Here is a 13,376-nt window from a genome sequence, read left to right on the forward strand (position 1 = left end):
GGATGTTTGTGAAATGAATTGCACCTGCAAAAATATTATAAAAACCCTATGTGAAATCTCAGTCAGTGTGCCACCTTCCTTTCAGGATGGTCACCCACAGCTCTATTTGCAAATAAATCTGTGTATTTCTGTCTCCTCTGCCTTCTAGTTCCTTTATTGAAAAACCGGGACTAGGGGTTTTTACAAGGTTTGCCTTCTCAAAAAGGAGTATCGCATCCAAAAACCTTCCATGCACAGAAGTGACCAATCCTGGAAGGGGCTAAAATGTAGTTGTCACCTCTCTTTCCTTTCCTCAAACAGTGGCCCATCTTCAACAGTTTTGTACCAGGCATGCTGGAAATAGCTTTCCTAATGAAAGTGGGTCAATGCAAATGAGGGAGAGTTTCATTTCATCTCTCATAAAAAAAGCCGGCACATGCTTTTATCTTTAGAATGGACCAAAGTTAAGATTTAGAAAAAAATCAAATGGAATTGAAAGAAAATGGAGAGATGCTTTTGTCCCTGGTCAAACAAAAGGCAGTCTGAAGAAGGGATGGGTGGAAAAACATTTGAAGCCAATTGAAGTTTCTCAGGCCTGGCCATCAGATTCTCACTTGTTCAGGTTCCCTATGCAGAGCTGTGCAGAAAAGGACACTTTTAAGATGGCTGGTGAACAACACACACTTACATGGATGAAGTAACAGCTTTTCCAAAGAGTCAGACCATTCCTGGGCCTCCTCTGGAGTCGGCCTGAAAGGAAAAAAACACATCAAAATCAGCTAAGAGATCTAAAACAGCTGCGGCTTGTGAAGTATCCTCTCTAATGCTGGGAGCCTTTGTTTGTTGTACACTTTACGGATTTCACTTTTGTGGATTTGATTATTTATGGTTTAAATTAATATGTTTATCTTGATTCTCCAATGCATCTTTGTGGTTAACATACGGCCCGCAAAAGGTCTTTTTTTAGCCACATAAAATGATTAGAAGTGCAAGTACTGGTTTTAAAAGAAATTACTTATGTGGGAACAATGTGTTGAGAATAGCCCAACAATCTTAGAGGGCCATGGGGTTGCCCCTGGGGTCACATTTTCCCTGCTCCTCTATTAAGGTCTCCCAATTTCCCCAAACAATGAACATTTCCATGGACAGAGCACTTGAAAGGGAAAATGCCAAATATTTATTTGTGTATTTATTTCCAACTTTAAACTGCTCTTGTGTGCGTGCTTTCTCTTGATTTCTGCTCGCTCTGCTATCAGTTGTCCACTCAGGGAGACTGAACAATCCTTAAAGGAGCATTAGCACACATCCGTCGAGTCCCCAACTCTAATGAGTTAATCACAACTCTCATGCCATCCCCAGTAAACAGGCAAAAAGCCTATGCACCATCAACTCCTTACAAAGATGTTTTGGCCCAGGACCAGATTTAAATGGCGGGCAGCTCTTCCTGGAAGACCAGGATAAATGGACAGGATAACAAAGAGGATTAAAAATTTAAAACACATCAAGATCCATTTTGTCCATTCATTACAAGCATATTTTGGCCTCACAACTCCATGTTTTCTTCCTCTATGATAAAAAATACCTTCCCCCTTTGCATTTTGTTATTCAGATCATCAGTAACTGCAACCTGAAAATACGATGATTGCATTTTCATGTCACGCTAAGCAATGGTTTGTTGCTTTTGTCGCAAATTTTTCCACGCTACAAAATGAACCAGCCTTCTTTCCTCATTCTGGTCTGTTTCTCTCTCACCCTTTTGCCAGCTTGTTTTTCATGATGGGCAGCTCAGGCAATAAGGAAGGAGACACAACAACTTCTGAACTCTAGCTTGTTTAAATCATGGAGATTATCACAAAAATCAGGCAAGTTGCAGTAACAGCAAGACAACAGTGGGACGGATCACACAGAACATGGTAGGTTCTGTAGGTTTGTTGTTGCTGAATTTGTATGTAAATGGAAACAGGTACATTCACTTTAAAAATGTACCTGTAACTCCAGCATCTATCTATCTATCTATCTATCTATCTATCTATCTATCTATCTATCTATCTATCTATCTATCTATTATTTTTAGCTTTGGAAAGCATAGGGTTAACACCCCTGTGGTGTTTGTTTTGCTTTCTGTGCCCCTGTTCAAAAGATTTCTTTTCACTTTCCATCCATGTGACAATTGGATTTTGAAAAATGTGGAAACAAGGATTGGTGAGAAAGCTTCAATGGAGGCACCTTTTCCCCATGATAAGTCTTCCAGGAATTAATTTCCCTTCCAAGAGGTAGATTCCACTCACTTCCTGTTGTCTTACCCCTATATTACCCATATAATAATATAATAATATAGTAATAATATAAGCAGGTGAATATAGCACTGAATGAGACATGTAGAATAATCACAGGGTGTCTTAAACCTACACCTGTTGATAGATTCTGTAAGCTAGCTAGCATTGCCCCCTCCCTGATGTGCGATGGGAAGTTGCTGCCAAGTGCAAAAGAAATAAGGTTGAACACTGTGAAAGCCACCCACTGTATGGCTATCAGCCTCCTCCCAATCAAAGATAGGTTTCATGACAACCGCCACTCCTCTAAATGTTCCTCAACTGCCTCATCACACCACTGAATCATAGAATCATAGAATAGTAGAGTTGGAAGAGGCTTCATGGGCCATCCAGTCCAACCCCCTGCCAAGTAGCAGGAAATCGCGTTCAAAGCACCCCCGACAGATGGCCATCCAGCCTCTGCTTAAAAGCCTCCAAAGAAGGAGCCTCCACCACAGCCCGGGGCAGAGAATTCCACCCTATTGCATGGATCCACTTTAAATCCAGTTTCTGCCTCCTGCCGAATTCTGGGGTTAGTAGTTTAGTGAGGCACAAGACCTGTCTGGCTATGCCCTTTAACCCCCCCCCCCCAAAGTAGATTTAAAGTGGATTTAAAGTGGATCCAAATTCTAGTGTGATATGGTCCCAGCAACAGCAAGAATACCACTGTAGGCAGCAAAATCAGGCCATCCCAACTGGATGGCCCCCCACGAGGGTCTTCCTCCAGAGGCAAACCAAGAATGGGCCATTTGGAAGTTCCCAAACAGACTCAGAAGCGGAGTTGGCAGATCTAAAGACAACCTGGCAAAATGGCACTACCGAGAGGAATCCTCCACCTTGTGCGACTGTGGGTCTGAACAACTCAGCATCTGTAAGCTTGCCCACAATGCCCTGCCTCATGCACAGAGGAAGAACTGTTTAAAGCTACAGACAATGAAGTTGCTGTTGCCCATTTTTGGTCTATGTGATCCCTTTATTTTATCAGGTTTTAAACTTATCTATTTGTGCAATGCGTTTGACACGAAATAATAATAATAATAATAATAATAATAATAATAATAATAATAATAATAATCTAATTTTATTTCTTACCCACTTCTCCCCATGGCTTAAGTAGGAGTCATTTGTAAGTCAGATGTTTGTAACTTGTGGACTGCCATACTTTCAAGGGCACACACTATCAAAAGGTATGGTTGAGATCTACAGGCTACACTGTATCCAACTCACATCCAAAATAATTCTGGCTGACTTCCTCTTTCATCTCTTTCTCACACACTAGCTGCCAAATACTTGTCTCAGGCTCCTCCACTTCTACTTACAAGTGACCTATCCCTTAAGTGGTTCGTTCACATCCATTACAGGGTGATTAATGTTGTTTCCCATAGTCAGGCAGACTTGATCAGGTAATGCATTTAGGCTAAAGCAAGCAACTTAAGAACAGATCTGCTTTACAATAATCAGCAGGCTCTCAAAATATAAAGGCAAGGCATGCTCCTACATACCCTCTCACACCATAGCTTTGGTCCTGAAATTATCCAGATTCTGATTGCTGGGCAAAACTTGAAGGAGTAACATTTTTGTGTGGTTGTAAATCTATGGGGAGGCAACAACAATGAAAGCTTTGCTTTTTCAAAGGCAAATTCTGCCACCCCCAAGAAACTTTCCTCTAGTCTCCAAATTACTAGGATTGCAACTTTGGCTTAGCTTTTAGAGATATAGTTTAGGCATCTAAAAGAAAGGAGCACACAATGTTGCTGAAGGAAATCAAGCACACAAGTAAAAGAGTTCTAGGTACAGAATAGGGGTTTTTTGTGTCTTGCATTGCTTGCAATGCTAGCTATTAGAGAATGGAAGAATTTCATGATAGGGAAGATTTCATAATTGGAAAAACAATGCCGTCATTAACCCTCCCAAATAGTTACACTTCCATCTGATGGCATCTTAATGGCTAATAAAGTCATTGAACATAGTGTATTTGATTAGATGCATGGATTCACTGAACATAAGCAAACAGAATGGCTATTAAGTTTGATTTATTATCCAAGACCTGGATTGCCCCATAAAATCAACAAGCTTTCAAATCTTCATAGAATCATGGTAAGTCCCTTTTGTGCATCGACTTGGTTGCTACAGAGTTACACTTATCTTCAAAGGAGTTCTTCAAGTCGCATAGGAGCTTGAGGATACCAAATGTCTTTACTGTTCGGAATACGTGAATCATGCTCTACGGCCCATATATATAGGGCTTAACCTCTATATATTTCCTGTCCGGTTTATCCCTGTTCCCGTTTGTCCATATGCTGTGAGCCTGCATTGGGGATGTCATAATTAAATAACATGATTGTGACAATCATTAAGCTGGAAGGGTCACATGGACCACTGAAACTAACCCAGGCATGGGCAAACTCTGGCCTTCCAGGTATTTTGGACTTCAACTCCCACAATTCCTAACAGCCTACCAGCTGTTAGGAATTGCGGGAGTTGAAATCCAAAACACCTGGAAGGCCAGAGTTTGCCCATGCCTGGTCTAACCCCATGCTTAATGCAGGATCAGGTCTGCCTCACTTCTGTATGACAACAATCAATCTTCTCTTCACCAAGCTGCGAATGTTCAGCTCCTTCACCATCTCCTTATATATTTGTTCTCAATACCTTATCATTCCTGTTAGCTATTTCTGAACCTGCTCCAACTCGTCTACATCTTCTTTAAAAGAGATGCCAAGAACTGAATGCTGTACTCCAAACAAGCCCTGATCGTTGCAGAATATGGTGGGGATATCATTTTCCTTGATTTGGAAACAATGCTTCTATTTGTTGTCAAAGGCTTTCATGGCCGGAATCACTGGGTTGCTATGAGTTTTCAGGGCTGTATGGCCATGTTACAGAAGCATTCTCTCCTGACGTTTTGCCCACATCTATGGCAGGCATCCGTAGAGGTTGTGAGGTCTGTTGGAAATTAATTCAACCAGAGAAGTCAGCCATAGCAGAGCATTTGATGAACCAACCTGGACACAACATATTATTTGAGAACACAGAAATGCTGGACCACTCTAACAACCACCATGTTAGACTACACAGAGAAGCCATTGAAATCCACAAGCATGTGGACAATTTCAACAAAGAGAAGAAACCTTGAAAATCAACAAAATCTGGCTACCAGTATTTAAAAAACTCAAAAATCAGGACAGTAAATAAAGAACAATACTCAGAAAACAAGGGAGTTCCAGACAAGAAACAATCAGAGGGTTGTTGTATGTTTTCCGGGCTGTATGGCCATGTTCTAGAGGTATTCTCTCCTGACGTCAGGCATCCTCAGAGGTATGTGAGGTATGGAGAAACTCAGCATGGAAGGTTTATATATATCTGTGGGAAGTCCTGGGTGAGGGAAGAACAACCTCACAACCTCTGAGGATGCCTGCCATAGATGTGGGCAATACGTCAGGAGAGAATACTTCTAGAAAATGGCCATACAGCCCGGAAAACATACAACACCCCTGTGATCCCGGCCATGAAAGCCTTCGACAACACAAGAAACAATCAGTTAACACTTCCCAACAAAGGATTCTCTCAGGCAAGAAGCAGCCAGGCTTTGAATCTGCAAGGCCATTAAATGCTAATCAAGGTGACCAATTGCAACATTCACACTTACTTCAACAGACAAGAGTTCTTTCTCCCAAACTGGACTTTCCACAGATATATAAACCCCACTTGCCTAGTTTCCAACAGACCTCACAAACTCTGAGGATGCCTGCCATAAATGTGAGCGAAACGTCAGGAGAGAATGCTTCTGGAACATGGCCATACAGATCTGAAAACTCACAGCAACTCAATGCTTCTATTAATGCAGGCTAAAATAATATGCACCTTCTTTGCTGCAGGGAGTTATAGATTCACGAGAACCAAAAATCAAGCCTCCTTGTAGCAGCACTGTGTATATTTCTCAAGTTTGATAGATGCATTTCCCTCCTGTATCCATAGACACTGGGATGGGAGTGTATGTGTATAATCTTGATGAATTTTCTAATTAACCTGGGACCCCTGGACACTGTTATTCAAGCGGGCTCCCCCTTCTTTCCTATTAGGCTGTCCCTGTTTACAAAAGCAGGGCTAGAAGTTAGGCAGACTACTGAAGCACCCTTTTCGTTTTCCATCACAATATCCGGAGGCCTTTCTAGATAACATTAAAGTGAATGCACGCAATGTCATGCTTGATAGCAGAAGCATTAGAGGCCAATTACCTTAGAGAGTGCATGTCCTGGCTTCCTGAGCTCCATAGTCGTAGGAAGTTTTTTTTATTCCTCTTTCTGTAATGATAATAGGGAAAATCATAATCATAATGATGTCAAGAGGCAGCTGAGGCCAAAAGGCACAGCAGAACGTGTAAATGATGACTTAAGCGGGAGGAGAGAGGAAAGGTTTGAAATGGAAAAAGAAAAAGAAAAACAGCAGGCTGGGGAAAAATGAGCCTCTAGCTAGAATCATGGAATAGGAAGAGCTCTCCAGTCCAACCCCATTTTGCCAGGCAGGAGGGCACAATCAAAGCACTCCCAACAGATGGCAATCCAGCCTCTGTTTAAAAACATCCAGAGAAGAAGACTCCATCACACTCCAAGGGAGAATATTCCCATTTTGCTGACAGATGTGCATCTTAATGTTTAGGTGGAATCTCTACCTGTAGTTTGAAACCACTGCTACATGACCTAGACCAGGGGTCCCCAAACTTTTTAAACAGGGGCCAGTTCACGATCCCTCAGTCCGCTGGAGAGCCGGACTATAGTTGGCCACCAAGCAATAATAATAATAATAATAATAATAATAATAATAATAATAATAATAATAATGAGGAGGAGACCTGGCTATGGCTCACGAATGGGACCCTGAAGAAGGAGACAGAAGGCCTGATCCTTGCAGCCCAGGAGCAAGCCATCAGAACAAATGCAATTAAGGCCAAGATCGAAAAATCAGCTGATGACCCAAAATGCAGACTGTGCAAGGAAACCGACGAAACCATTGATCATATCCTCAGCTCCTGTAAGAAAATCGCACAGACAGACTACAAACAGAGGCACAACTATGTGGCCTAAATGATTCATTGGAACTTATGCCTCAAGTACCACCTCCCAGCAGTAAAGAACTGGTGGGATCACAAACCTGCAAAAGTATTGGAAAATGAACACACAAAGATACTGTGGGACTGACAAAATTCTGGAACACAACACACCAGACATCACAGTTGTGGAAAAGAAAAAGGTTTGGATCATTGATGCTGCCATCCCAGGGGACAGTCACATTGACGAAAAACAATAGGAAAAACTCAGCCGCTATCAGGACCTCAAGATTGAACTGCAAAGACTCTGGCAGAAACCAATGCAGGTGGTCCCAGTGGTGATGGGTGCATTGGGTGCCGTGCCAAAAGATCTCAGCTGGCATTTGGAAACAATGGACATTGACAAAATTACGATCTGCCAACTGCAAAAGGCCATCCTACTGGGACCTGCGCACATCATCTGAAAATACATCACACAGTCCTAGACAATTGGAAAGTGTTCGACTTGTGATTTTGTGATACGAAATCCAGCATATCTATCTTGTTTACTGTGTCATAAAATAAAATAATAATAGTATTTAGCCCAACCCTCTTCTGCCTTTGTGCACCAAAAGCACAAGCAAAGCACCCATGACAGATGACTACCCAGCCTCAATGTTAATAAATAATAATAATAATAATAATAATAATAATAATAATAATAATAATAATAAAGAGGGTTGGGAGAAACCCCTTGGGCCATTTAGTCCAACCCCCTTCTGCCTTTGTGCCGTGGGGGCCAGATAAATGGCTTCGATGGGCCGCATGTGGCCCGTGGGCTGTAGTTTGGGGACCCCTGCCCTAGACTATGAAGCAGCAGAAAACTAAGTGGTTCCCTCTTCAATGTGACATCCTTACGAACGTTTAAACATGGCTAGCATGTTTAACTTTCCCTTCTCCACGCTAAACATACCTAGCTCCCTAAGCCACCTGCCATAGGGCTTGGCGTCCAGACCTTTGACCATCTCACTTGATCTCCTCTGGACTCTCTCCAGCTGGTCCATATCCTTCTTGCACTATCATGCCCAGGACCGGACATGGCATTCCAAGTAAGGTCTGACCAACACAGAACAGAGTGGGACTATTACTTTTCTCAATCTAGACACTATGTTCCTATTGATGCAGCCTAGAATCGCATTGGCAATTCTCTTTTCTCTAAACCCTTCTCCACTTGGGTCTGTCTAAGCACACTTTGGCAGAGAAGGCTAAAGATCCCTGGATTCCACAGCATTGAAACAGAACAATTAACATTTGCACGGCATTAATTTGACAGTGTGAATGCACCTGAAGTAGAAAATGTCACAATGGCTCTCTCTCTCCATTTCCCTGCCAGTAAAATGCAGCAGCAATAACAATAACAACAACAACGATGATGATGCATTAGTGGCAATCACTTTGATGGCCAAATTTGCTATCCCGATGTACCTACCTCACTCTGCCTTATGGTAGGGTCAGGCTTATACTGTATAACCTTACACTATAGACCCACTAAGCTTCATAGCCTCACTCACCGTCGGGTTTTCTGTCTCTGTCGTGTCTGTTGAGTGCTGTCACAATCCGATCCCAAATCTGACTCCAAACTCGAGGCCAGGGACTGAAATATAGAAAGAAAAGGGCCCAAATCTTGTAACACTCCGGGTTTACCAATTGCCAAAGTAAATCAAGTAGCAGGTGGACTCAAATTATTTACAATCTTTCAGGTTTCTGTGGGAGGGATGGGCAAAGGGCATCCTACAGGATCCCTGTCGATCCCCAAACCTAGTTTTTATGCTCTTTGGTATTCCCAAGAATGTTTACTTGACTTTGGGCAAAGCAAAGAATTTGATGAATGTATTCTCTCTAGACATTTCTACATGCTCCAATGCCACTCTATGGTTAATTTCTGATGGAGGTTAACCTTAGCATGGAGGATCTAGAGATTTCTTCAGAACATACTTCTCTAGGATGTGTTAGTCATCCAGTGCAATTCAGTGGTCAACCTCCAGCAAGCACTGACCACATAACTGTACTGGAGGATCTACAGATTCATAGAGGAGTGTTATCTTAGATTATATTCATAACTTTTGCCAACTTGACTGCACTCTGATATTGCTTGGCTACAAGTGTCTCCGTTTTCATCTCTGAAATGCTTGAGGATATGAGAACAAGAACGTATCATGCTTAAGGATATATAGTTGGGGAGGTGGGAATTGGTGGTTTCAAGAACCTTGTAGAAATAATCTATTTCATACATACAGGGTCTTTCAGAGAGATAAAGTGCACCTTCTCTAAAAGATTTGCAGTTTCCAGGCATGTGTAATAAAATCATAAACACTTTTAAATACAAATATTCCAAAATGTATATTGTTTAAAAATATGAAATACATAAAGTGAGCACAAATGCACTTTAGTCGCTGTATAAAATGTATACTTGGGGAAAAGTTGCAAAAACAAATTTACATTTTGCATCTTTCCAAGCAGAAGTGCATAGGCAACCCCAAGACTGATCAGAACAAGATATCATTTGACTGACCCACTGTACTATAACTCTAAACAAAAAATAAAGGAAAACATGAAAAAGTAGCAAAGGATATCTTTGGTTCTGATAAATCTAAAATTTAAAAAACCATATCCACTTTTTTATCATGCCAGAAGCAACTTGAGAATACACTGCAAGTCGCTTCTGGTGTGAAAGAATTGCCCATCTACAGAGACATAGTCCAGGGGATGCCCGGATGTGTTACCATCCTGCTGGGAAGCTTCTCTCATGTTCCCGCAAACTATAGATGACAGATGGGAGCTCACCACATTTTGCGGATTCGAACCAGCAACTTTCAGGTTAGTAACCCAACCTTTAGGTCAGCAGTCCAGCCAGCACAAGGGTTTAACCCATTGCACCACCACGGCACTAAAAGGTGGGGATAAAGTGGAGCCAGGAACTGCTAGAAAACACTCTGGGATGACAGAAACATCAATTGGATGTGTAAAATAAAAACTGAGAACACAGCAATAAATATCACAACCTCACAACATATTTGCTCTATACAGAGGAACCCTAGCCATGGACACTTCTGACGTCATTGACTATTCTCAGACAACATCAACATATGAAGTCAGGGAACTATCTGAATCCTGACAAGAGTAATTTACACACTGCTCAATTTTATAGTGGGAATAGCTAAACAAACCACAGGCTCGTGGTTGTTTATTATGATATCCAAAGAATCTTTTCCCCTCTCTGTTTTTTTCTTTGGAAAAATCAGAGAAGCAAGGAAAATCCAAACAAACTTTGGGACTATTGGGAGTGAAATAAACAAGGGAGCAAAATGAGAAATCAATGCTAACAATGCTTTGTGGGTTGTTTAGCAGATCCTTCCATAAGAGGAACAATCAGGCAGGCAGCATGGTACTGATAACCCATCAATTATAGACTTTATTCCATCAGCCTGATATCTTGTTGCAACTGTGTTAAGAGGGATACATATCATCATTGGAACAATCGTTTTCATGTCTTGCTACAATTGTGCAATTATAGCACTGACTTGATGCAAATTCCTGCAACCAACCATTCTTACTACACATATTTAACCTCCCTGGCACGTGTGCTATTCTCCTCTCCACCCCACCATATTTCCCTTCCCTGCCTATTTCCGTTCCTTCTTCTGCACCACAATGTCGAGACTGCAACAGAGTGACATTATTGCATAAGGAAGAGTGGCAGTTGAACAAAATATTGGTTATGTTAACAGTTTTTTTTCCTGTCATTGAGAAGGTACAATCCAAGCACATTGCAATTATAGGAGAAACATGAGGTTGTGTAGTAAGCTTCCTCCAAAGGTACTTCCATCCTGCTGTAATTGTACAACTTCTGTCTTGTGTGATAAAGTCCCAGAATTGTTGTGGTTCTCTGGCATATTGCATGATCTGACCAAGCCCTATGGAAATCATTCTGTAAATCAACCAACAGATCCTGATCTACCTTGAAAATACAGACAGTTCCAAGCTACAAACATTCAACTTACAAATGACAATCACAATTAAGAAATCTAACCCTAGGAAGAGAAATTCACTCCTGGAAGAGTTATTGTGGGTAAAAGGTGTCTCCACTGAAGCTTTATCACCAATCCTTGCTTTTACAACAAGCCAAAAAATACTCAAAAACTAATTATGTATCACAGTAAAAGAAAGTGAGGTGGAATCTTCTGAACGGGGCACAGATAGCAAAATAAACACGACAGGGGTGTTAACCTTTCTCTATGCTATCCAACGCTAATAATAATATGTTACACTTAATAATGTACTTATTCTGACTTACATACAAATTCATTTTGAAAACAAACCTACAGAACCTATCTTGTTTGTAACCTGGAGATTGTAGAAAATCCCTTACTTGAAAAAAATGAGTAAAAAACATTTCTTAGATGCTTTACCAAGCTGTAAATACAACCCTTAAGAAACCATTATTTAAATTTAAATTAAAGCTGCTTCTATTCAAATTATGACTGAAATAGATCTCTAGGCAAGCCACAGGAATTGGGGACCTGAATTGAGAACAATTACAATGATGGTCTCTCAAATTCCGCAAGGCTGCACTGTTATGGCCTCTCTTGAGGTCCTCATCTTGTCACAAAACTTGGGAAAGTTTTCCAGGCTTGGGAAGGCCTGCCAAGTTCTGATTTCCCAAATACCTCTGGGTCTCATAAACAGCACTCTGTTCCAAAAACCCTAATAGCTGAAGTTCCCACTATGACCCCCAACTCAGAAATCCCAGCCTCTTCTTATCCAAAGAATTCAAGCCCAGTTTCTCACCCATTGCCCTTAGCCATTGGGGAACTTATGCCTGTGAAATCAAAAACCAAAATGATATCTCACTACATATTTAAAAAACTGAACATTGGGGACAAGGGGACAACAGGCACATTAAAAGGTTTCATGTTTGACATCTGTAAAGATTGCAGCTGATATGGTACTCATGTTCCGCACCTGAGGCCTTCATTTAAGAAGTCACAGTTTCTAGAATGCATGATGTTCTAGGTCAGGCATTACATGGACTATGTGGCCATTCTAGTAGGTATTTTTTATTGCGGCTCCCATCATCTCTTGTCATGGTGACTGCTGGGTTGGTGGGAGCTTCAGGCCAACTCAATCCAGAGAACAATGTGTCCCCAACCTTTATCTATGCTGTGATTGCAGTGGCCATACGACTCGGAAGAGTGGCTCCAAAATGTAACTTTCCCAAACTCTGGCTTAGAATAACAAGTCAGGCTGACTAACTGGACACCCTTCTGTTATTTTACCTCACAGATTTCCAGAGAATTGGGGAGTTTCTTCTCCCATGCTCTCTGCCATAACCCTTCCTTGATCATCAGCTTTCTACTTAGCCTTGGGATACATTTTTTGCTGCAGGAAATTCCAGAGATTAAAACCATTGGGAACAAAGACACTAAAATATTTATATGAGCAAGCTGGAAAAGGAAAGGAAAAAACGATTGGGCTTGTGCTTCTCATGAAAGCCAGAGGGTTGGGGGAGAAGATAATAAGTGATCAAAGGGATGAGCGTAGGAGGCCAGAAGACAAGAGAGATCCACTAACTTTACTCGAGCTTCCAAAGAGGCTCTTCAAGTGCTCCTTTGCCGCTGCGACTTTCCCTCGCAGACGCCGCTCTTTCCTCAGGGACTTCGGAGAGGGCAAACTCCACCCGCTGCCGGTTTTCTCCTCCTCGGTTTCTCTGCTTTGACAGGGCACCCCATTTTGGTCCAAGCGCCCCTCGCTCCGAGAACGCCACACCCCTCTGGGGTCTTGGAGCAAATGGGGAGAGCAGTCTGTCACATCTGGGACCTCCAAGCGGATGCTGGGTGGCCGAGGAGTCTCCCTGTCCTGCCTCTCACTGCTGTCTTCGGGCGCTGACCCCTCACAGCTTTGTTGCCGCTGGTGAAGGCTGCTCCGGTGCCAGGGTAAAAAGTCACAATCTACCAGGCAGCCTTCAGAGCCACACTTCTGTAGGGGGCTCAGCATCTGCA

General features: G+C 42.0%; 1 protein-coding gene across 1 annotated transcript in view; it reads right to left on the reverse strand.

Moving 5' to 3' along the window:
* Window positions 1-13,376, reverse strand: part of LOC100560903 (regulator of G-protein signaling 2) — a 57,521-nt gene that overhangs the window by 12,552 nt on the left and 31,593 nt on the right. The window contains exons 2-5 of the mRNA XM_016991839.2: window positions 12,949-13,371; window positions 8,889-8,971; window positions 6,530-6,595; window positions 668-729 (exon numbers count right to left, since the gene is read on the reverse strand). Of these exons, the coding sequence (XP_016847328.1) occupies window positions 668-729; window positions 6,530-6,595; window positions 8,889-8,971; window positions 12,949-13,371 (634 nt within the window). The remainder of the gene's footprint in view (window positions 1-667; window positions 730-6,529; window positions 6,596-8,888; window positions 8,972-12,948; window positions 13,372-13,376) is intronic.

This window comes from Anolis carolinensis, chromosome 2, assembly GCF_035594765.1.
Source record: "Anolis carolinensis isolate JA03-04 chromosome 2, rAnoCar3.1.pri, whole genome shotgun sequence".
In the NCBI taxonomy this organism is placed as follows: domain Eukaryota; kingdom Metazoa; phylum Chordata; class Lepidosauria; order Squamata; family Dactyloidae; genus Anolis; species Anolis carolinensis.